The sequence below is a fragment of the Dermacentor silvarum genome, chromosome 10 (assembly GCF_013339745.2).
Source record: "Dermacentor silvarum isolate Dsil-2018 chromosome 10, BIME_Dsil_1.4, whole genome shotgun sequence".
Lineage (NCBI taxonomy): Eukaryota > Metazoa > Arthropoda > Arachnida > Ixodida > Ixodidae > Dermacentor > Dermacentor silvarum.
The window spans coordinates 17,470,483-17,496,208 of NC_051163.1; the positions used below are offsets into that span (position 1 = coordinate 17,470,483).

At 47.9% G+C, this 25,726-nt stretch overlaps 1 protein-coding gene across 2 annotated transcripts; it reads left to right on the forward strand.

The window, feature by feature from the left end:
• Positions 1 to 25,663, forward strand: LOC125940580 (mucin-4-like). 2 transcript variants are annotated; one of them, XM_049656917.1, is made up of 8 exons: positions 1 to 330; positions 4,014 to 4,120; positions 10,896 to 10,981; positions 15,261 to 15,284; positions 16,199 to 16,252; positions 18,547 to 18,730; positions 22,676 to 22,780; positions 24,326 to 25,663. In XM_049656917.1, exons 1-8 carry the CDS (start codon positions 55 to 57, stop codon positions 25,476 to 25,478), a joined length of 1,989 nt encoding a protein of 662 aa, XP_049512874.1. In that variant the 5' UTR covers positions 1 to 54; the 3' UTR covers positions 25,479 to 25,663. The 2 variants fall into 2 exon arrangements, with proteins under 2 accessions (XP_049512874.1, XP_049512875.1); XM_049656918.1 differs by having other exon boundaries at positions 22,691 to 22,780.
• The last annotated feature ends 63 nt before the right edge of the window (positions 25,664 to 25,726 follow it).

The window sequence follows — 25,726 nt, forward strand, 5'->3', positions numbered from 1 at the left end:
GCAGCGTTTCCAAACAACGCGTAGGAAACCGGGGCCGCTCGAAGATTTCCGAGTATGGAGAGCTCCACGTCGACGACGTTGAGCGAACGTTCAACGACGATGGACACGTTCTCGGCTATGGGGCAGCAGCAGCCAATGCCGCTGATGTACAGCACACGTGAACGAGGAACAAGCACGGCGCCCGCTGCCGTGTCAGCTTCGTACGAGCCGCCGATGCCCGATGCAGAAAACCAAGGAACCAACCCCGAATCAGGCGACGCCGCAGCTTCGTATGGCCGGTCGACGTCCGGGAGCACTGCGAGTTCCCTCAGTGGAGCATCGACTCTCACGGTGGGCCGGTTATGAGAGCACCATTTAGAACCTCCCAGCTATAGACCACTAGGTCTCAAACTTGGGTCCAAACGACGGGCAATATTATATGGTGCACATTGTCGCGTGTGTCGCGCTTGTGCAAGGTGGATTTGTCGGGTTAAAGTAGCAACCACCCACCGTGGTAGCTCAGTGGTTATGGCGTTGCACGGCTGAGCATGAGGTCGCGAGTTCGATCCCGTCCGCGGAGGCTACATTTCGGTGGGGATGGAATGTAAACAAGCTCATGTACCGTACATTTCATGCACGTTAAGTGGCAGCAGGTGTTCAAAAATTAATCCGGCGTCCCCCCATCACGGCGTGCCTCGTAATCAGAACGTGGTTTTCGCACGTAAACACCCAGCATTTCATTAATGTGTCACAGCAGCAACTAAGACTTGGGCAGCGTAGAGAGGGTGGCGTGGCCGAATGATCATTAACGCCATGCGGTCCGCTTACAAGATATCATTGGGCTTCATGTTTTTGGAGTGACCCATCGTCACGTGACGGTGGGGTGCGGAGTGCGTTTGCGCCAGCTGTACGGCCGGCATCAGCGTTTCGAGAGAGCGCGTTTCGGTTAGTTCAGAGCATGCACTGCAAGTGAATCGGGCACAGCCCGCATCTCCTTTCTGCCCGTCTTCGTCACAGCTTATCAATGAACGCACGTCACGCGAGAGGAGCCTCAGTATTCACAAAGCAGATACGAACCTCTCTCGCCCCCCTGTCGTAGACAGGAAACTATCTCGAACCACGGCGCTTCCGAGAGAGGACTAAAATGCATGTCGCAGAGCACTGTTCAAGCGCTTTACTCTCTGTGGAATCCTTCAAAAGTGCTTCAAGCACTTGCAGCGGATATAGTGCTTGTTAAGCGCTTGTAAAAGGCTGTACTCTGTGACGTTACACCTGTGAAGCCAGGAGCTGCAGCAACGGGAATTTCATTGAAATGTGGCGTGCCTGGTGCAAGTTCACTGTTGAAGCTATATTAGTTTCGTTCTGAAAGTATAAAGCAACAAATGTCACTGTGCAATGCAAAAAAAATTATAGGACATCAGTTGTGTCCGTGGTTGAGAGAGAAGAGTTGATGTTGGACAATGCGGAATGCACAGAAAAAAAAAACGTTATATATACGCAATGAAGTGTAGGTTTCGTTGAAAAAAAAAACGAAAAAAAAAAAAACACCGCGTATACAAAAGGTACAGTAATAGCTATGCGTCCTGTTCATTGTTTCGGTAACCTCCTATTTACTACCACTGCGCAGATTAACTTTCCAAAGCTGCGTCGAAATCGTAGCTTCCATATTAATTAGGAGCCCCCCTGTATTTTCTAAGCTCTTACCTAAATATAGGTACACGGGTGTTCGGCATCGGCTGCCTACAGAATGTACCCGCCGCAACCGGAACTTCAAACCGCGACCTGGTACTTAACAGCAGACGACATTACCCACAGATCCAACGCAGCGAATACTTTGTAGCTTCGATTTCTTTGTGTGTACTTTGTGAAACGATATACGCACACCACGACCGACAGGTGATTCCATGCTGGGAGCATGAAGAGATCGATTGTAGTGCTTTTGTCTTTTTTTATTCAGGTAATTAAACTTTTCCTCCCGCAGGTCACGTTACTGGTTGACAATTTAACGCTTCTTTCTACCATTTGTGCCGCTTTCTGATTCGCATAAATGCATTATTAATAGGTTGCATTGAGGAAAGGTCCGGTATTAAGGTCACAAGACGGTGGCACACATACTCGGATTAAAGTGTAATTAGAGCCGCGTGTTACACTTGCGAACAAGAAAGTTACAGCCATGAGACTCACCTGAGGCCACAGGAAAAGGGGCAAATCAATAAAAGTCAGAATCTTCTAAAAATAACAAATCCATTAATTCGGACTAACCATTATGATGTACACAGGTAGAGTTGCTTACGTCTGCGTCGTTACAGACCCTTTTATTTGCTTGTTCTTTATGTATGCTGGAACGAGGACGTTTTCGTGATCTCATGTCTGGGATATTGTGCATCGTCAGAATTCCAAGCCTCCTTAACATTTTAAATAGGCGTCTCAAGTTATCAGATACATCGTATGAATATGAAATATTTCGTATCACTATGAAGGAACCAAGTCGATTCGTTTAATCGCAGAAATAGCAGGAAACTGCTTTATACACATTGCTTCTATATTTATCTGCAAAAAGAAACAAAGAAAGAGCGTTCGTGTTTGATGCGGTTTGGTGGTTGCGACTGATAAATGAACATTGATGAACTCTTGACAACTCGTCTTCGAAAGATATAATGTAAAATAACAATCTGTATTTTTGTTCCTAATGCAGAAACATGGCTAAGCGTCCTACACCCATGCGGAAAGAAAGAAAGATCAACAGCTGCAGAAAGATAAGAAAATCGAAAGAGATTCGTAATATGAAAAGGCTGGCTTGCTGAACACATACACAGGAGGTCGTTTTCTTTCCGTTCTTCTTTTCGTTAGTTTTGAGTCTGTGTTTTGTACTCTTAAGGTTCTCAAGAACGCATCCACCTGCACACTTCTGGGACCCGCATTTCCAAAAGTTATCCTGCGTAATACGTCACATCCACGAGTGGCCATTTCCTGAGTAATCTGTCTTGTACTTGTTAATCGTTGGTGATAGCCGGTCGCAATCATGGGTGGAACGCCGGTTTATCATTAAACTGTTTTACGTGAGCGAAGTTCTGTGAATACAATGCTTGGCGAGCGCTCGTAGTCATTTGTCAGACGTCCGTTACTACAGCGCCGTAGCTGTACACTAGAAGAAGCGCGCGGTAAGATGGCAGGAAGACGACTTGCTGAATGGAGAGCTAAGGGAACCCCGGGTAATTTCACTTCTGAATACGGTAGTGGCTGCCGAGTTCCTTTCAACCTAGGCCCTTTACTAATGAATTGTGATAGGCTGTCGATAGACCCGTCAAATTTACATGAGTGGTAGGGTGAGACTGTATTTTGTTACGAGTCATCATAATTAAAGCGTAACTAAAATCCATTTATTGCGCAGTCACTAATGCTGCATTTCTTCATAGCAAGTATTCAATCTCCATCTCAACGCTTGTGCAGAAGTCATTTAATTATTGACTGTAAGTTTCACAAGACAGCAAAAAATTGCTGTCTTTTTTACTGACGGGACGTGGCACATTGGACATCTCTTGAAACTTAATATCGTAGTGCCTTCATCAAAGTAAACGCAGAGACACACTATGGTTAAGGCTTCGACGAAAATTCGTGTTGCTAGGTTACACGGCGAATAGGGAAGTTAACTTCGTTCACGAACTCGACGTGTAAAAGCGGGGGTGTTCTTGAGCCCTCATGGGTTCGCTGGTAGGACTCATTGTGACCCCTTAGCGGTGCATTCAGTGCGTGATGAAGGAATCAGTGCGGGATTCGAAACGTCTGTTTTTTTTTTAACTTTTGCATAGTCAATGACCTGTACCTCTGCATTCAGATACACTGCACTGCACTGTGAAGTGAAGTTGAGGCACATTAGGCGACCGGAGTGTTCAATTTACACAAAGCCTAATGTCCGCGGTTATCTTCCTTGTCGCCACTGGATAGAAGTGGCAAAAACGATTAGCGTACACAAATGTGTACAGGGTGACTGCACGGGACAACGATATTCAAACGTTCTATTGCCCGCTTCGTAGGCGGGGTCAACTTATATGGACAGCCGGCGAACTTCGGAAGCCAGGGCCCCCGGCACGACGACATACGCAGGCGAGAAGGACACGGATGAAACGGAACGTTTGCACCCGTGAGTATAGATTGACTTGTCATCCCAGGGTCCATAGTAGAAAATGCTTTCGTGTGTGTTCAAGAACTGCTGAAGTGAATGCACGGCCACAGCTTATCTTTCAGAGAGATTTCTGTCTTCCAAAACGTGGTTATTGCAAAGCAATATGGTAGTAAAGTTCGGTCAAGGATTCGAAGTAAGATTATCGTGTCACGTTTCGTAGGGAACAAATTGCGGTCGCTTACTGCAGTGGTCAAGTAAATGCGTCAACGAAAATTGGTGAAAAGTAATTGTCATCCGCCTGTGTGAGTGACACGAAGCAGCAAAGTAAACCTTGTTCTTTTTATTGTGATAGCAATTTATGGACACTTCAAGCGGATTTTTGCCATCAGCGTCGCCGTCGCCGTGAGGTTCCGTATAAAGTCCAAGGGCGATAAAATCGGCGCCGCGCGCAGTATGTGCGAGTGAAAGCGCGCGGGGGACGCGCGCTGTCACGGAGAGCGGACGCACGGCGGAGAGCAAACGCGACTTCCGTCGCGCGAAAGGCCGTTGGGGTATGGGAGGGGGGGGGGCAACGCTGTGCTGTGGCACCAAATGCGTATCTTGCAACCTGGCGCAAGGGGAACTGCAACTCAATCTCCCACGTAAAAGGAGGAAAGCGGGAAGGCAGCGCGGGAGAGAGGGGGGGCAGCTTCTACTGGGCCAACAACTGCGCTTGTACTTTGCGCCGGTGCGGGCTGTCGCGCGCACCGTATCTTGAAAGCGATCTCCACACGGCTGTGACCTTTGTATACGCTGTGCATTCGCCGCTCAGTTTCCGTTGAAGCGATAGACCGCACAAACCTTCGCTCGCTGCGGCGGCTGCGCTTGCTGCCAGCGTTTTGACAGTAGTTGTCTGCAGTCATCGAGTGTGATTTATTCATCTTTGCTTGCGCGCTCACGCTTGTTATTTTAGTTAGTAAACGAATGTGTCCAAGTTTATGCAGCCGATAACACTGCTATCCCTACTCCGAATAGCTCTCTACTAATTTGCTATCGCAATCGATGCTTCGCCTTTCGGACGAAACTGCGACACTTTTTTCTGGGGTTTTACTTGCCAAAACCAGTTATCATTATGAGGCACGCCGTAGTGGAGGGCTCCGGATTAATTTTGACTACGTGGGGTTCTTTACCGTGCACTACAACGCAAGCACATGGGCGTTTTTGCATTTCGCCTCTATCGAAATGCAGCCGCCGTGGCCAGGATTCGATCCCGCGACTTCGTGCTCAGCAGCGCAACGCATTAACTAACTGAGCCACCGCGGCGAATTCCAAATGAACCCATACGGATGTCTCAGAAAAAGCTCTTTGCAGCTGAAGAAAAATCCGTCCTGGGGTGCTATGCAGGATGCCCCGAGTTTGGCGAAACTCGGGATCTTCACGAGCTCTGGCGACGCCCCAAGATCAAAGAACAAATGGTAACAAGACGAAGTTTGTCCATCGGCACACCTCCAATTTCATTGGTTTATCTAGATTCACTCTGGGTGGCTATTATCCCTTGGGCGTTGCCATATGGGCGGTCGACAAACTGGGGCTCACGTGATCATACGGTCGGTGCATGGTCGTGCCTTCTTTCACTTGTTTGTCGTTCCACCGAGTGCAATACAGGCACAAGCAAGTTATAAAATAAATTCATTTAGTACAATAATATTAGTCACATTAACGTGGGTTGTAAGCATTTTAATGTTTCCACGATGTACACGGAATGTGTATTAGACTAATTTGTATTTAAATACGTTTCGCGTTATGCCACGAGGGGACGCTCGCCCCCCTCTTTTTTTTCTGGATTCGATTGGCACGGCTCGATACGTGCTTGCTCTAGCATTTCCGAGCACCGATTGGTGTGCGCTTGCTTTTCTCACTGGGTTTCCAACAGATCGCTCGTTGCTCCTTTGCTCTAGATTGGATTGGTGCGGCTCGCTACGTGCTTGCGCTCCCATTTCCGAGCAGAGATTGGTGTGCGCCTGGTTTTCACACTGGGCTTTTAACAGATCGCTCGTTGCTCGCGCTAAAGAAAAGCTGCGAGTAGCGCGCGCATCCAGCTACAAGACGAAGTGAGCGTCGGCTAGCGCATAAGTGGTTTGCCGCGCGCTTACCGTGTAAGCACACAGGAATGCCGGAAAGCACACATACAAGGGTCAGAAAACTACGCTTTATTTTCTTTTACTTTGCGATACACCTCCATACTGGCAAGCGTCGAGCGATGGCTTCTAACAACCGCAGGAAAGAGTCTTTGTAGTGGCTAGCCCGAGCGATCCGTGGCTTCTAACAAACGCACGAAAGGGTATTTGCAGCGCACGTGGATGTTGACTGCCACCACATGCATCCCAGGTGGGACTCCAGCATCGGTGCAGTTACCCTGTACCCATCGCTGACGAGGGAGCGCTCCACTTTTTGACAATAACTTTCTTTTTTTGCGTGTGAACGCCCGTGATGGGGTCCACAAAGTGCACGCTTTGGTTGACTGTCTACCAATGCGGATTGAGGCATAGCCCCGTTAGCATCCACTAAATTTGGGATACATTTGTATGCGGCCAATTCGTCACTATGAATAATGGTCCCCGGTTGAACATTGGCTGCAATAATGGCGCCTAGCGTCGCCGCCTTTCGTCGGTAGACTTTGAAAGTCGCAACACCCCTCTGGTCGCGCAGAACATGCCGAAGACCCATGGGCCCCCAACTTTAACACCACCGTAATTTTGGCGGCTGGCGGAAAGTTGTCGCCCGTCATTAGGCGGCCTCGATTGTATACTTTTTCTCGCCGCGAAGAAGGCACTCATCAATTTGCGCTATCTACCCGGGGTACCAAATGGAGGTCGCGCCAGCAGCTCGTCCCTCGCGACCTTACGGGGGTAGTTCGTCCTGTCGGCGATGGTGTGCTCCTATAGAGGAAACAAGTCGCCGGTCATCTCCTTCAACAGCCATATGTCTACGCTTTTGCTCACGCAGTACGTGAGCCAAATCATTTGCCGCCTGGAGAGGTGGTCGTTCGGATGGCCGAGGCGGTCCGTGTTGGCGAAGTAACGTCCTTCGCCTCTCTGACCGTGCAGTGCAGCTTTACCGTGTAACTGCGAAAACTGATTTCGGCACCTGTTGCATCGGAAGGCAGCCCGGCTTCCATTCTGAGTCTTCCAATATAATGTGACCACTTCGCCTACGCAGGTTGGTTGGCCCGGGTTGAACCCCAGGTGCTCATAGGTGCCCCAGTACTCCGATGACGACGCCGGACCTGGCCTGGGGCTAGGGCGCGGTGGACGAGCAGCGCTTGAAACAGGAGAGAGCCGAAGCGATCGCAAGAACTTTTCCTCCGCAGCCTAGTCACATCAGTCTGTGCTCGGAAAGCATAATATGCCCGCCACGCAGTCTCCGCAGACAAGGGCGCTCGCCTAACTCGTCACACAGCCAGCGCACTGACGTTTTGGAAAGGCAAAAACGACGCTGAAACTCTACGTCGGTCATGTAGCTGAACGGGTCCAGATGGTCATATTGACGCTTGCCGCCGCTGGATGCGATGACACAGGCTGCTGCTGCCGCCGCCATGCTCCCGAGTTTAACTCGAGGGGGGTTTCGCGATGTACGAGTTTGGCCCGAGTTCGCGTGTCAATCAAAACCATAGGTCACGCCCCGAGCGAGGCATGTAACTCTTGTGCGCGCCCACCACGGTTGGGCCACGCCCAACTTATTTTTCGACAACAGCGACGTGGTGCGGAACTGAGAGGCATTAACAATCTTGACCGGCGAAATAAAACACGCTCAACGCACTGTCATCGGTGATGTACTCAGCACCTACTATATAAAAAAAAGCGTCGACTTTCGCTGCCTTATGCATATGTCTTCTTGGGCTGTGATGACCCCACAACACGGTTCATTGCCTGCGTTGTGGCTACGTAGCGCACAGCAAATAATTATCCGCACGTCACTGTAGCTGCTTGCAAGGCGTCGATGCGCCGTGGTGGACGACGATCTTGAGCAGTGCGTAGTGTTTTCCAACGACTACGTATCGCAGCTGTCATTTGAGATGGCTGCTCTGTCAGTGATATAGTGCAGCAAACACGGTCAGCGGTCAGCGCAAACACACCCAGTGCAATGGCATTTTGTCATCACAAGCACGGCACACTAAACAATTGCAACACCTTCCTGCGTTCGAAGTCTAATTTCCTAACTGCACACAAGAGCCCTCATCCACCAAAATGCGATTGCTGCGCTGTCGTTACGATATCCATCTGCGATCGCTGTTAGCTCAGCAGCAGAGGCAATCGGCAAGCACATTGGAGTGAACAACACACTCAAATTCTGCGCACATGCGCACGGAGGCACCTTCAATGGGCAAGCGGTGACAAGCGACGAACTGTGTCGCTGGGCAGCACGCTCGTGTTCGCAATGCATCGCGGAGACTTCGCGCACGCAGATAAACTGGTGCATTTTCATTGTGCTGCGTCACTACGGACCCAGAATACCGCACAGCCATTTTGCAGCGACAGCCGTTGCTCCTGTCTCTATGGCTAAAGTGTCGTTTCAGTTGGTAAAGCGGCGGCCTTAATAGCCGCCGCAGTGAAGCACCTGCGGTGAACAGCCATGCCGCAGCGCTGCGTTGCCATTCCCCTATTAGACAGGGAATGGGCAGATCGTTGTCATGACTGACTTTATTGAACATAGCACTGCAGCGCCCCTGGCGACTGCTCACCGCATGAACTCCCTCGTGCGTGTGACCCTCTAGAATGTATCCGCTTGTAAGCTTTCGCCTCACTGTCGCCACTCGCGGCAAAAAAGTACAAAATTTAATAATTCATTATATGTCCGTTTGTCATCACAAATTTACAGCATTCAAAACAAAAAAAAACCGATACTTTAAGAAGTAAAATGTTGGTTATTTTATTTGTTGTATTTCAAAGTATTCGATTGAGGGAAAGTATAGGTGCAAGAATGCACCGCATGTGCCCTGTTCGCATTCGACGGAGGATAGAAAGATAATGCCCGAAAAAGGAGGCACGCCCTTGACGCGCCCGAGAAAGGCGTGGCAAGCGGCTCACGGCAAGTGTGCAGACAGACAGCGGGACAGTGACGGTATTGCTAAATTGCGATAATACGTTGACAACAATACGCGGCGCTGGCGCGTTTTGTTGCGCAGTCCTCTGTGCTTGAAGCCCGGCAGCACTGTGCCGCGCAGGGTGCGCTCATGTTGTCATACGCGGCTTTATCTCGACATTTCTTTTTGCCTGCTGTTATTGCACGTTCCTTGCTATCTCCGTTCACTGACTGCCATCGAGCAAACTCGGGTAAAACTCGGGTGAACGAGAAACTCGGCGCATCCTGCATAGCACCCCTGCTCTGGGTAGCAAAACGAGGACCAATGCCTTTCTCGGGCTCTGGGGCAAATGGCCGGACTCTACCATTTGATCTAGAAAAGAGGCTGTTTGCTCAGATCCAGAGCGAACACGCCGAAAAAAGGCTGGTCGCAGTTACGATCTCCCGGACCAGGACGAAGTTTTTCTTCAACTACAGAGATTTCTTTCTGGGGCACTAAATACATTTAGGTACTCTTTGTTGGTTAATAATGTAATTTCATAGAGAGCAACGTCGTTCACCGGCACAATTGTAGGTGCAGTACAACATACTGTACAAACCAAATCGTTATATACGTGCTGTCCTGCGTCGAACGATTCAACGAAGTCTGACAAAGTGCACAAAGAAAGTTTTGCTTGGACATGCGCAACACAGGGTAAGCACGTATGCTGTGATGCATGTCCTGCTCTTTCTTCCTCTCCTAAATTTGCACTGCAATTTATATTGAACCGCCTAGTGTTCGACAGGATGCCTTTACGAGCCTTGAAAATGGAGTAAATAAATGAATTAGGTAGTAACTCCTGCGTAAAGCAGTTGCCTTCATTCATTTTGTTATGCGAGGCAGTTGTTGAAGGGTGGTTCCTTCTTCACCTTAGGCCTTTCGACCCTAGCTCAACCGAACATGCATGAGAAGATAGTAGGGCCTATTTTCTCTCCTAATTGCAACACGTGGTGCTACCCAGATACGTATTACAATAGAAGTGCTTTGTTTATTTGTTAAAATGTTTATTATTGTGTTATGCTATATATGAAATGCGTTTGTGACCTATAGCTTTCGAACTTAACTTGTAAGAGACCTGATTTATTTAAATAAACCGTTATTTCGGTGTCCTTTCGTGGATGATGTTTCGGTAGGAAGCGGTTCGGCAATTACAAATCAAAACATGGAAATAATACGACTTAACAAGCGCAAAATTTTCACATGCGTTCTGTTGCTTTAAACTAAGTTGGGATGTACTCGTTTCAGTGGCAATTTTTATCATGCGGAAAACCTCACTCGATACGAGCTGAAAACGTCAAACTGCCTGCACGCAGTCCCCTTACGTTTACTTTTTCCGAGTTTGAAAGGTGGCTCTGTAAATTTAACAAATGCGAAATCCCAGTATCTGTCACTGACACAGGCATGCTCCGAAAAGAGCAAGAAATGTTGTGCCAGAACTGTTTCGAAGCTGCTGTTCAAATTCGCCATTGCAAGCACGAGGTCGCGGGATCGAATACTGGCCATGGCGGCCGCATTTCGATAGCAGGAAATGCCACAACGCCCGTGTGTGGTGCATTAGGTGCAAGTTAAAGTACTTAGGTGGTCGGAATTTCCGGTGTCCCCCACTACGGCGTACCTCATAATCAAATCGTGTTTTGGCAGGTAAACTCCATAATTGTTTCTGAATTCGCCATTGCTTTACAATTTGCACAGGCACGGCATCTGGTTACCGATGATCACGTGCTTACTCGTCCTCGTGGTGCTGGTCTTCCTGATGGTGTACCTTTTCTCATCTGGGCGTAAGCTGTACCAGTGATCTGCTTCTTTTCTATCCGTTGTCATGTTATAAGGTCTCACATTTGTCTACCATACGATTAATAACGGGATATTTTACTTATGGTAAAATGTTACACTTAATGATTGCGCTTGTACATGTCACCTTCTCTGAAGCCTCTTGTGACTGTTAGGATTGATCACACAAAAATAAAAAAGACAAACATAAACGTTTTAAAAAGGCTGTAAAAGCCCGAATTGTGTGTAGCGAAATGTTGTGCGCCAGGCAGACGCCGAGTGCAAGCTTACATGGCTTCACAATTATTTGTATGCGTGGGCGATCGTTACATTTGCTCACATCTTCACGTCATTTATGTATAGTATTCATTCGACCACGAAATATTGGGCCCTATAACGTGAACCTATTCCAATCTGTTATATTCCCATCTCCTGACATCAAACTTGCGTAACCACCGACGAAAGCAACAGGCGGTAACCCACAGCGTTGCTTGAAAAGGCCAATCAAACGCTCTCCTCCTTTATAGGAGGTCACTTCTGTTTGCTTTCAAATGGAATAACATTGTCTACATTAAGCGGTTTTTCTTATCTAATTGGCTGACGAGAGGCGAGGAGCACGCTCAAGTGGAGAGGGTTTCGATGCGGCCGAGCCAGCGCAGTGAAAATAAATAACTGGATGAGGGGGGTAGTCCCGGCGCCTGCGATTGGTCCGCTTTCTCTTACTTAGCTTGCGGTGGTTGGTTGAAAATCGCGGCGGCGTGAAATGGAAGGTTAAGAATGCCGCTAAAAGGGATCCTCAGCAAATAATCTTTGGCAGAGCGATGTCGTATACGTGCCGAAAAGGCTCGGGAACGTTATATTGCCAAAAAAAAAAAAAATACGCATTTAAATCCATGCTCGCCGGCAGCTCCGAGTAGACACAGTGCTTGAGCATTCGGCGGGCAGCCATCTTCTATTTATTTCAGTATGGGACAGTCTCCGGCTATTCAGAAAAAAAAATCAGCTTTGTTCGGCATATTAATGCATCCTTAACCCGTACGCGTTACTTTGACGTGGTGAGTTTTCGTGGTTTTGTGACGTCGCATGACGGACAGGCGAAGTAGGCGCAGCCCGATAGCTTTGGACCCATAGCAGAGGGCTAATGGTGAAAAGGCGTCGAATCAGAAATAATTATTTTTCTTTCGTTCGGTCTAATCATGCATAATCAGTGTGTACACGTCATATTAGATGGGGAGCTACCGTGGCTGTCGTGACATCGCGTGACAGACAGGCGAAGTGGTGGTGGCCCGGAAATTTTTTGACCAATCGTGGAGGGCTGATTGCTGACTTGGAATGAAAAGTTTGGAATAGCTTTACTTTATAGCGCCAATTGTGGGAAAACCGGTGACGATATTGCCAACATTTCCAGTACCATCAGATATATCAATAAATCAATACCGCGCCGTAGAGAACACAGATGCTCGTAGTATCCCCAATGCACGTAGTATTGTAAATAATATGGTAAATCATCAAAGCATATCCTGAGGCTGCAACTGATGAGTTAGCAAGTGTAGGTCGGTCCAATGCTAAATGGAACACACATTAGCAGAGCGCGATCGAATCGGTCTATGTGGCATGCCTGAATACGTCCAGATACGTGGACGACGACATGCGGAAGGTGACGTCAACCTGCATAGTGCACAGTCAGAACTTTCGCAGGCACCAGGAACTGGAGCACCCGCAAGAGGACAGTCAGTTGCCTGGACATTCCCTTCAACAATGGCGGCCCCGTGCTAGAGATCTGGGACCGAATTCACAAAAACTTCTTACGCTAGAATGTTTCGTAAGAAAGAGTTTTAGCCAATCCGGATGCCAGACATATCATTAGCGAAAGCTGCCAGCCAATGGCAAAGCGAACTTACGATAGAAAAGCTTTGCGAATCTGGCCCCTGAATATTTGATTGCAAGTTCATTCAGTCGCAGTTTGATGCGAAAGCTTTTAGTTTTTGTTTTGTGCTTCTTGACATGTGTATGCTCACTGCCAAGAGTACCCTGAAGTGCCTAAACTGTGTAGTAGAAGTAAGTTTTGATTTGCGGGAGTTGCTGAGCGGACTCCTTTGCCGACGGCAGCGGATACTTCGCATGTGCGGCTTTGAAGGCACTTGAGATTTTAGCTGAGCGTTTACGGAGCGCTCTGCTCAAGCCAATGCATCCTAACGACTTGCTCGCAGCCGCTCAGTGGGAACGCTCCTCCGCGTGCGCACCACGCTCTTTCTCACAGTGGAAGACAGCCGCCACTTCACTTATTAGCTGAGTGACCGGAGCATGGCGGTGCGTCGACTATCGGCTTCTTTGTCGTTTTGTGAACAAGCTGACAGCGCCTCACATTCTATATCCTGCCTCAACAGTTCCGTGCCAAACTTGGATAGCAATGGCTGTAGCGTCAGTCTACCAAAGTCGGAGTCAGAGCCACATTTATCTTAACATCCAGCATAAAAGGTACATCGAAGCTGAGGAGTATAAGCGAAAAGGCTCAGAAGGATTTAAAAAGGCCAACACTTCGCCAGAGCGCCGAATCAGCACGATGCAGAAAATTCTTGGTGAAGGCGTTGTAGCACAAACGAAACAGACATAAGCAACACAAGACCGGACAATCCCTGTAGCTACTTACGTCTGGTCACACCCGTTGTGACCGTTCTTATGTTCCGTGCGTCTGTTTCATTTGCGCTACAATCGGTTAACCAATTATAAACCAACTAACCAAATAACAAGTTATGCAGAAAATAGTGGCATCTATTTTGCTTTACTATATATATATATATATATATATATATATATATACATGTGTGCGTGTGCGTGTGTGTGTATGCGTATATGTGTGGTCTGTAGTAAATTTGATCAGCAAGGATATGAGCACAGAAAGAAGGTAAGAATTCATGCCGAAAAAAAGTCACAGGCCTGCACGCCACACGCAGCACAGTCACAACGTAAGCTGGTGAAGCAGCTCAAGAGTAGCTCCGATTTCGGCACTACACACAACAGGGTCTTCGCGGCAAAGTCTCTTCGCCTCGTTTTGACGAGAACGATCTGAACTGTCCGCCCGGCGTCGACGGCGAGTTGCGGCTTGTAATGCTCTCTGCACAGCAGTCTACTGAGCCCGATCAAGCCTGGTTGTAGCCGCGCACGTAGCTCTACGATTCGCTTCTTCTGCAGCGATTCGTACCTTGCGAGGAGACGCCATAACGTGTACCGCAGAGGTACCCAGAATAAAGAGAACACGTTGAACTAGACAACGAAGTCAGCAATTTTGGTACCACAACTGCAAAGCGTTTTGTATATTTGGCACCGCGTGTTTTCGAAACCACCCGTCGAAGAAATCAGAAAACAGAACCAGGGACCAGGCTTACTCCGTTCTCCACTGAAGGCCCTCCGCATGGTGCATAGCGGATGAGAAGCTTGACGGAAATATTACAAGTGCACAACGAGCGGGCCGTCCTTAATTCTCCAAACACACAGCTGGCTCTCGCAGCTAATTGGCTGAACACGAGCCTTATTAGCCTCCACTGCACTGCAGTGAGTTGATGAGACGGTGTATACGCGCGGGGGCCTTCTAGCATTTAGAGTTACTAACAAGTTTGCGAAACCACTCTCGAGACACGTTTAGTAGTGTGTAACCAGTCTGAGAAAAATGAGAAAAAAAATTCCGAAGTTGTGTCCGTAGCGCGGAATCGAACCAGGGACCCCTCGCTTCCGAGCGCGCGGCGTTAGCCCACTACGCCACGAAGCGGACACGACACACGCACCACGATGGCAATAAATACCCAACATTAACGAAAGGCCGCGTTTCTAGCGCGTTTCTAACGCGTTTGTGCTAGCGCGTTACGGCCCGTGTAAGAAGCTGGTGTAAGACGCTGTGGCCTCTCCGCCTTACCTTCAACGCGTTTCGAACGCGCTGCCCAAAGCGGTGGCAAGTCAAGTTCAAGTCGAGGAGCGTTTATGAATACGGGGGGTATACTCTCTCAGCAGTCATGTGATGGCGTCGGCAAACGCGGTGCACGTTCCGGCATGTGTAAATGGCTGCGTAAGACGCTGTGGCCGCTCCCCCTTACTAGAGAGTACTGCACGTTTCTAACGCGTTTGTGCTAGCGTCCCCTTAAGCGGGAGATCCTACATTTCTTATGAATACGATGAGTAAAGTAATGCTTCGAGAAAACAGTGAAAATGTCACAGGCGAGAGTTTTTTTTTTTTTTTTTTATAGCTACTCTTCAAGAGGGCAGTGCTAATTCTACATGACTTTTATGTTTCAGCTGTTTTCGTAACACAAGCAGCTCGTAAGTATTTCCAGACAAGCGAATAATATTTTACTCACTGGGCTGAGGCAAATTTCTATCAAACCTCAACAATATTTTTGTTAGTGTCGTTGTTAAGACAAAGCAATTTTACGCAATTTTCTTTTCTTTTTAACTGCTAAATAAATCAGGGAGGCAAGAAAACTGATAAATAAAGCGCTGATAGGCATGGTGGCCGACCTGATATTCCTCAGGGGTTCCCTTTCTGAATTCGTCAAATTTTGCCGTTAAGCCCCTAAAGCCAATGTCTTGCAGAATCCCGATTCATAAATGCGTACATTTTAAAGGTGTACACACTTATCACATTCGAATGTTTTCAATGTCCCAGTAGATGCATTTTACAGAATTCTGGTAACTTTTCTGTTTATGAGTTACTGAGTAGTAAAATGCATGCTTCAATTCTTTTTTATCCTACATTTTACTATCCTGAGCAATTCTTAAAAGAAATTTGGTAGGCCAAGTTAAAACCGTGTGATATGTAGATTCGAGCATTTTCTCTCAAATGTAACACCTCGTAAAATTTGGCGCACTGGATGCTGCATAAAACGATTTCACCCCTTCCTTGAAGTATTCAGATAAGAGCTCTTGAGTCGAAGCTTGCACGAAGCGGTGTTTCTTACATAACGCGGTATCCTGAACTATTCCATGGCAGAAAAGTCATCAACACTTGCCGCTCGCATGTGGCCTCTTATCGAACTATACTAACTAGCGTATTGCGTTAAGCATTGCGTTAACGCAATACTGTTTAGCTCGATGTACCGAGCATGATTTATCTCATAGCTGTTGGGCGAAATTTAGCACATCGAGAAGTCACCGTCATCTGCCCGTTTGGTCCCCTTCGAGCAATGTCGCTAATCTTTCCGTTGACACCACTTCAACTATTTTCTTTATTTCAGATGGTCATCGGGCTAGTAAAACTCCCAGTACGCCGGTGCCGGTAGAAATTGAAGGTAAGCCGAAGGAAATGGTTCCAATAGTGACATACTTTTTAACCGCGACTTCCTGTGCACATGAATGGAAAGCTACGAAAACGGAGCGCACGTCTTACAGCCCTACTGAAAATAGTCCCGCAGTCTCAATCACCACGTTTAGTGAGGTTGGAGAACAGAAAGAATGAATGCCTTATCTACAGCAGTACCTATATTTAACATAAGGCACGACTTATTTAAAATAAGGCACAACTACATGGTAAATTTATGTTTTTTTATTTGATTTCTGCTTCAATGTTATATCCCAAATAGTAAGCTATAACACGAGAGTTAAACAGAAAGCAGCGTCGAACTATGCCGGACTACTTGGCGCCGTAACACATGTGTAGAAGCTCCGACCATGTAGCTCTTCCTTGCGTGCCTGCCAACTCTCCCGATTTGTCCGGGACATTCCCGAATTCCGACCAATGCTCCCTATTGTACTGATATGGCCAGAAATCTCCCGAAAAATTTCCCGAATACCACCGCGAAAAAAAAAAACGCATCTTCCTGAACAACCTCATCGTTATTGCCATTATGCGCCAGGTAGGTAGCCGAAGTCAGATTTAAGTCCAAGCCATTTGTGCGTAGGCAGTTAAGGCCTAACTCAGTTCGCTTCAGATAGAGATATGCGTCGAGAAGTGCATGTGGGGCAAAGTTCAAATATGCTTTGCACTTAGGCCATTTCCCTTAAGTCAGCTTCGCCGCAATCAGGCAGTGTTACGTAGTGATGCATATGCAAAATATTTCAGCGAAATATGAAGACTGGAAAGGAACCACTGTCACGTGACATAGTACGTGTTGTTTAATTATACATGCTCACAGGCACCCTCTCCGGTCCCAGCACGAGTGCAGCGACGCATAACTGTACTGGCAGCCATTAGGAGCTGTTTTTAACTTTGCTGTGGCCCAGAAAAATTTATAAAGATTCGTATTTTTACAATAATATGTTTGGCATGCACCGAGGTTTCGCAGTGCCTTGACATATTGCAGGGCTTAGCAGCAAAATTTTATATTTAGTGGATATAGTATTTTTTCGTCACTTTCTCATGATGTTTTCTGAAGTATATGTACAGCGGATTTCAGGTAAACTTCCCTTCAAACAGACTTGTCTGGCATCTCCACAAAAGGCGCGCCGTGTTACCGTTCCGCAACCGTCACTCCACGCAGCGGAGGAAAAAAAAAACAAAGCTTCGCCTTTAAGAGTGGAACACGATAGCATTTAAAGATCCCTGAATGCATCTCACGCATCCCGGCAACTGCAGCTTACGTAACCACAATGTTTGCCTGCAAACACTGGCGGCGAACGCTATGCACGAAGGCGAGCTTTCTGGTTCTTAATTTTTCTTCCCGCATGGCGGGCGCCGCCGCTGCCGCGGTGGCGCGGAGGCGAGCGCCATCTGGATGGTGTTGCAAGAAGCCGAGTGGGGCGCTTGTTTGTGTTTCCGCCGTAACACAATTATGTTTTCTCGTATATTCAAATTTCCGACGCTATCATGTCTGCACGTTGTGTGTAAGTCGCACTTTACGAATTTTCTGACGCATTTTACTTTGAGAAATTCAATTAGTTCAGTAACGCCTATGCGCCACGCGGAGGGCCTGCCTGGTTCGGGACGGTGTTTCTGTAACGGACAACGGACGCCGATGCCGACAACGGATTTTCTGCGACACGGGGCCCTTAACGCTATCGCGTTAAAAGGGTCCTTCTATAGCAGCACGAGACGCCGTACTATTGAGACACCCTACACAGCACCACCTCCAACCACAGTATCTAAACATTCAGACACCACAAATTAAGCCATGGAAACCATGGTTAGTATACGTTAAAGTGGATATTCTTCCAGCTCATGGCATTAGAAGTTCTTGCGACGTTATTTATTTTTTAATTTCTCAACAATAATATATTTTAAACGCGCAAATGCCAGGAGTTTCTGCGCAAATGAATAATAATTGAGAACTGTTCCAGTTATAACGCAACATTTCGGTGAAAACGATCAATCTGCGAAGCCGAGAAACCATTTGAAGCCAAAATGAGCATGTTTACACAAAGTCCATGTACTATATCAATGGCTCTCACGCTTACTTGAACCGCCTTGCTTGCAACTGCGTTTACACACCAGCGTTCAATTTCCCCTAGTAATATTTTCAATGAGTTATGCTCACTCCTGTCTAAGTTCATCCTTTGAAGGCACGAGTGTTTGTATTGTGTTGTAATGCGACTTCATGACTGCCGTATACTGTCGCTGCAGCGATGTGGTCGTCATTGATGTTTGCAGCCGCAGGGCCACCGGTCCATCATCGGTTTCCTCCAGCGGGTCACGAGGGCGGGCCCTGCAACGCTTCCGCCCCTTGCCTGGGCCACGGACACTGCAAGCGGGGCATCTGCCGCTGCGACGGGCCACACTTGGCCGTCATAGCGGGCGTCTGCGTGCCGATAACGACTCGCCGGCACACCACTAGGTGAGGAACCGATGCCTCTCGGTTGCTTCCCGGACAGCCTAATGACATTTCATAGTTTTCACAGATAGATAGATCAATCAATAGATAGATCAATCAATCAATCAATAGATAAATAGATAGATAGATCAATCAATAGATAGATCAATCAATCAATCAATAAATCAATCAATCAATAGATAGATAGATAGATAGATAGATAGATAGATAGATAGATAGATAGATAGATAGATAGATAGATAGATAGATAGATAGATAGATAGATAGATAGATAGATAGATAGACAGATAGATAGATAGATAGATAGATAGATAGATAGATAGATAGATAGATAGATAGATAGATAGATAGACAGACCTATCTCTGAACATACACAACAAGAAAGAAAGAAAGAGTCACCTAATCACCCACCGACATAAACATTCAACGAAGTACGTCCATCCGTCCGTCCGTCCTCATCAACCAACAAACAGTTATATACCATCATAATCATCAACAGCCTATATTTATGTCCACTGCAGGACAAAGGCCTCTCCCTACGATCTCCAATTACCCCTGTCTTGCGCTAGCTGATTCCAACATCCGCCTGCAAATTTCCTAACTTCATCTCCCCACCTAGCTTTTTACCGTCCTCGACTGCGCTTCCTTCCTCTTGGTATCTATTCTATAACTCTAATGGTTCACCGGTTATCCACCCTACGCACTACTTGGCCTGCCCAGCTCCATTTTTTTCTCAATGTCAATTAGTATATCGGCTATACCCGTTTGATCACCGATCCACACCACTCTCCTCGTGTTTCCCAACGTAAAGCCTAACATTTTTCGTTCCATCGCTGTTTCTGCGGTACTTAACTTGTTCTCGAGCTTCTTTGCTAATCTCTAAGTTTCTGCCCCACATGTTAGCACCGGTAGAATGCAATGATTGTACACTTTTCTTTTCAACGACAGTGGTAAGCTCCCAGTCAGTATTTGGCAGTGCCTGCCGTATGCACTCCAACCCATTTTTATTCTTCTGTAAATTTCCTTCTCATGATCAGGGTCCCCTGTGAGCAATTCACCGAGATAAACATACTCCTTTACAGACTCTAGAGGCTGACTGGCGATCCTGAATTCTTGTTCCCTTGCCAGGCTAAAAAACATTGTCTTCTGCATATTAATCTTCAACCCCACTCTTACACTTTATCGGTTAAGGCGCTCAACCTTTTGTTGTATTTCGTCCCCATGGTTGCTGATTAGGAGCATGTAATCTGCAAACCGAAGGTTGCTGAGATATTCGCCGTTATATAACATACTACCTAACAAACAGCAGTGCAAAAACCCACAGCGAATGCGACGAATCACAACAAAACACTGCAAAAAGGTATGATGTCTCAGTTTGCAGAATACATTTTGTTTTTGCTTTATCGGAATACTATACCGAAAGTCCTTCTCAATGTCCCTAAGATTAACAATTGCTACACGACCACACCAGACTAGATGAGACGTGTCCTGGGCGAATGGAAGATACATGATTGACATTCACTTTAGCATATGTCAAAGAGGGTGAATGCGAAAGCCTGCGCGCTCAAGAGACATTCATTTAATTACTTGACATTCTCATTCGAATGAGTTGTTACTTCTTATTACTTGTTTTTTCCAACCAAAGGTGGCGGATTCGAGTGCCTTAACTGACGCTACCTTAAGTAACTGTGCCTTAATTAACCACGCCCTAATTAACACCAAAGGTGCGACTCCCACCAAAGGTCGTGAATTTGAGTGCCTTAATGAATTCTATATTACCTTCGCCTTAACGTAGGTGGTGGGCTTAACTCCCACAATAGGTCGAGGTTTCGACCCCCACTGAAGGTTCGGGGCCGAGTGTCTGACTTAACTGTATCTTAACACGATGACGACGGTGACCCGCGCACCATCAAAACTGTTGCGTGAGCATCGCTTGCTTGACCCGCAAACCATCAGAATTGTTGTCTGAGCATTGCTTGCTTACTGATAGAAGACGATGACGACAGTGACCCGCATGCCATCAAAATTGTTGCTTGGGCGTTTGCATATAGGTACGACACGATGCCGGGTCGTCATTATCGTGTACGATTTCGCGTCGCTCAAGGACTTTGAAGGCCGACTGATCGATGAGACATATACGGATTTCCCCTTAATAAAATACATAGCCAAACAACATCTTTACGGCAGGGTGTTTACTACTCCCGGTACCAACCCACAAAACGCGTGGATCCGTAAATCTGACCTTCAAGCTAAGCGAAGGTCAAACTGGTCGAACTGGGACTCGGTACGCCGCAGTGGCAGGCTAAACAGCGCCTAAGGAGCGCCCACGCATCTGCTGCGTACGCCGAGCGGGCGCCCGTATCTTCAAAGCGATTTGCGACGAGGACAAAGTGCGATGTGTCGCGGGCCTCATCTTCAAAGCGATCTGCGATGTGTACAAAGCGCGCCGAGGGCTGGTAGCTTCGTATGCGCTGTGCTTTCGACGCTTAGTTCGCGTTGAAACGAGATGCAGCATGAAGGTCAATTCGCTCGCAGCTGCTGCCGCGCCGAGCAGCGCCTGTGTGCTGTCATTTGGTGCAATCGTAGATGCGGTAGTTGGTGACGGCGCCGAGCAGTCTGTGTCCTTTCCCAACTCAAGTAAAACCGTGTTATCGCTCGACAAACTTGGTTTAACCGCGTTCAATCACGGCAAATATTTCGAGCGAAAGCTCTACTACGCCATGTCTCGCAAGGTCATTCACCGCGTCGGAATGACCTTGAGCTGCCAGAGCGCAAGTGTGGCAGGTGTGACGTCACGCCACGTGATCCGCTGCGGAGAGGCGTCGAAGCTGCGCTCGCTCGGAGCCTCGCCGCGGCGGTACCACGTGACTACGCGAGAGTTTAACCGCTGCTTCGTCGGCGCTTGATCGCTCAGTCTTGCCATGGATGGCGCGCCGGCTGGGCCGTCTGTGCGTCCGCTTCAGCGCAAGTGGCAGGCTGAATCCAATCATTCCAGTAGAATTAGCTAGACGGCAGGCTGCAAAATCTCAAGCAAAGACAAAGTTGGCTGCTGAATCACTGGAGCAAAGGAAGGCCAAATTAGCACGCTATAGAGAAGCTTACCAAGCGCGGAAGCGTGCATTAAAACCAAGCCAAACAGACCTTTCGCTCGTGGTAACTAGGTTTACAAGAGTTAAACCTCAGCCAATTTTTAAAGCCAGGCTTTATATGTCTAGGCGAAATCGTATATGGCTATCCGAAATCGCGTATGTACAGAAAACTATCCTCATCAGGATTGGCTCGAGTCTCGTCTTCTTCCGCAGCTGGCTCGTTGGCGCCCCTAGAGTTGCGCTCGTGCTCGGCACGGGCTCGTGCCACTGCTCCCGTGTTCGTCGTCGTCGTCTGCTTCCACACCTGCCAGCGTAGAGTTTCACTTCTCTTCTGTCGTCGTAATGGGGAGGCCGCGTTTACGGGGGTATGAGCCATTGCTTAAGGGGGTATGAGCCATTCATTGTCTCATGTAACGGACAGATTTAATGTTGAAGCAATTTAATTTCGAAGAATCGGAAGCGGCAATGGGGCGGGCGAATGCTGCTTACCACGCCGCCGAGCAAACTCGAGATATCGAATGCAAGCGACAACGGTGGAGCGGGCATACCGCCAGTGCCGTCGTTCTCTCCGTCGCAGCCGAACGGGTTAGTAACCTCATAATTGAGAAATACTTTAATGAATACTCGGGATTAACCCAGTGATAAACACCGGGGCCACACGTTTCAGCTTCGCTCGTTAACCATCTTCACGGAGTGGAAGGGCCGACGATTTTTTTTTCTTTTTTTTGCATGCATTCCACCAGCGCCGACATGACTCGAACGCGCGACCTTGTTCTCTGTAGCATAAGCCTATACAGCTGCTGAGCAACTGCGCAGGGTAATATTAGACAATCTGATTTGTACTGTAAACAATTTGCAGGACCACTCGACGCAGGACCACTCGACGCAGGACCACTCGACGCAGGTCTATTCGGACTACTTCATCGAGCCGGACGAGGACGACGGCAAAAACAGGCAGACACGAGTGAGGGGCTATTTCTTTGCGAGGCACCCTAATGATCTCGTAAAGTAATGATTTCGTAAAGAACGCGTTACCAAGATCGTACGTGAGAAAATATCCTCAAGAGGGTAAAATATTTTAGGAACATTTATGAAGAACTATACGTAGGTGACAAACGTGGTAAAACTTTAGGAATATACTTTAATAAATATATGCTTTTGGACAGTCGTATTGAAGAATGTCAAGATAAACTAACCTGAGTTGCAGATGTCTTAAGAAAGGACCACACTACGCAGATCACAATTCAACAATTGTCAATTTATGAGGAAGGATAACGCTAACAGATATTCGCAAGCTCTTAGTCTTACACGACAATGACCCGAAAGCTATTGCCAATGTACCATATGTTAACAGCTTTCCACTCCTTTGTTTTTGTTTGCTCCTGACTCTGAAAATAATTTCTACGATGAATCTCATTCGCTAAATTATGCACTCGCATTCACCTACATAGGTTTTATCTAACTGACCGGTCTGCCTGCTGTGTTCCCTATAAAATATTTAGGGATAAGTTTCCGTGACACATCATCCCCGGTTTTAGGAACAAAGTGCTCAAGAGTTCTTGCCTCTAAAGAGTCAGAATTAGTGGTTGTCAATGTTTAGCCTACAATCTTTCATGTTGGATAAGTGTAACTGGGAATGTGCATATATGTACAAATGACGGTTCTACCGGGAGTATGAATTAGTCTAGCCTGATTAAAGCACCTGAATGTGTTCCTCATTGTACGACTGTGCTGTGGTGTGGGAGGTGGGAGCAACGTCAAGCCGCAGTTATGCGGATCCCCCCCCCCCCCCTCCCTTCATCCTCTAACATGTAGTACATGTTTGCAGCAATATACAGCTTCCACTTAATCTGAAGCCCTCTGCGACGGTCCTGGGTATAGTCGGTCGCTTATGCGTCCTTTCCGGCATTAGTGCCGTAATTCGCCTGCCTGCTGACCATAGTATGCCAACGAGCGATTGGGTTATTAGCATCTGCGTGGGATTCAGGGCGTGATTCTCTGTGCTATTGTAACTGTGACTCTTGGAAATGCGATGAAGCAAGAAAATAAGCAAGTTTCCTAGTGAAAATAAAGAACAGCCAATATTTCGAGCTGGTGATGTCATCAACATCGGCCAAGAATTATTTCAAAATAGGTATTATCAACGAATTTTCGAGTTTTATCGTTTGCACTGTCATACTACTTTTGCTCAACTGCATGCTTTTGGTCTATACCTTGCTCCTTGAGTATAGGTTTGCTGCTGACTTGTAAGCGTTTCACGTAATTGTTACTGTAAGTATTCCTTATGCTGTTTCTTGGCGCTGCTGCGTAGATTACGTAGGCCTGGTCTGTTTCTGTGTGTGCAATAATACGTGAGAGATGATAATCCGTATTGACACCAAATCCGTATCACCTGGTCTGTTTCTGTGTATGCAATAATATGTGAGAGATGATAATCCGTATTAACACCAAATAACACCAGGCAAGCGAACAGTCTCACAAAGCATCTTTCCTTCCATTCGTCTTTCAGAGGCACCACTATCACGACTGTACCACCTTCTATTGAGTTCACCTTCGTACGCACAGTTCGCATCCGCAAGGGTGCTGCAACAACTACGACGGGAGATCCCGTGAATGGCACCAGGAAGGAACTCACCAAAAGGAGCGCCATGGAACCCACCACGAACGACTTCGTGGAGCGCTCCCTAAGTCAAATCAAACGCGCTATGACGGACAGTACGAACCTCCCAACGGAACGTAGCGCGGGCAGCACCGTCGAACGCAAAGTGAACAGAACCACGAAACGCAGTTCGAGCAGCGCCGTGGAACACAGCGCGGGCAGCCCAGTGGAACACAGTGAGGGCAGCCCCGGGGAACGCAGCGCGACCCGAATTCCGGACGGCAACAGCAGCAGCGGCGTAGAACGCAACATGAACCGAAACAAGGAAAGCAGTTTGAGCAACACCGTGGAACACAGCGGCGGCAGCCCCGTGGAACACAGCGCTGGCAGCTCCGTGGAACGCAGCGCGACCCGAATTCCGGACGGCAACACCACCAGTGCCGTAGAACACAACACGAACCGAAACAAGGAAAGCAATTCGAGCAACACCATGGAACACAGCGGGGGCAGCCGCGTGGAACACAGCGTGGGCAGCCCCGTGGAACACAGCGCAACGCGAATTCCGGACGGCAACACCAGCAGCGCCGTAGAACGCAACACGAACCGAAACAAGGAAAGCAGTTCGAGCAACACCGTGGAACACAGCGGGGGCATCCCCATGGAACACAGCGTGGGTAGTCCCGTGGAACACAGCGTGGGCAGTCCCGTGGAAGACAGTGCGGGCAGTCCCGTGGAAGACAGCGCGGGCAGTCCCGTGGAAGACAGCGCGGGCAGTCCCGTCGAACACAGCGCGGGCAGTCCCATCGAACACAGCGCGGGCAGCCCCGTGGAACACAGCGCGGGCAGTCCCGTGAAACACAGCGCGAGCAGTCCCGTGGAACACAGCGCGGGCAGTCCCGTGGAACACAGCGCGGGCAGTCCCGTGGAACACAGCGCGGGCAGTCCCGTGGAACGCAGTGCGACCCGAATTCCGGATGGCAGCACGAGCAGCGCCTTGGAACCCAACGCGAACCGAAACGAGGAAACCAGTTCGAGCAACACCGCGGAACGCAACGTGAACTGAACCCCGGAACGGAGCCCAAAACGAATCAAGCACCGCACAACGAAAAGTATCGCAATATAAAATGTGACGAAAAGAGAGGACACTAGATGGCGCTGTTCAGAAGTTCGTAGTTCGTAGAAGTTCGGGCTTGTGCATAGTGTTAGCTACGGAGAGAAGCGCCCTGTGCGAGCTGAATAAACGCATCTCGGAATGTTTCAGTTTCGTCAATCATTGAAATGGGCACGTTATTTGCATTCGTATATTCACTC

Coding starts and splice junctions, on each gene's coding strand:
- LOC125940580 (XM_049656917.1), top strand. CDS start 55: ATGGAGAGCTCCACGTCGACGACGTTGAGCGAACGTTCAACGACGATG. Junction 331..4,013: donor GTGGAGCATCGACTCTCACG/GTGGGCCGGTTA, acceptor CCCGCTTCGTAG/GCGGGGTCAACTTATATGGA. Junction 22,781..24,325: donor GCAAAAACAGGCAGACACGA/GTGAGGGGCTAT, acceptor TTCGTCTTTCAG/AGGCACCACTATCACGACTG.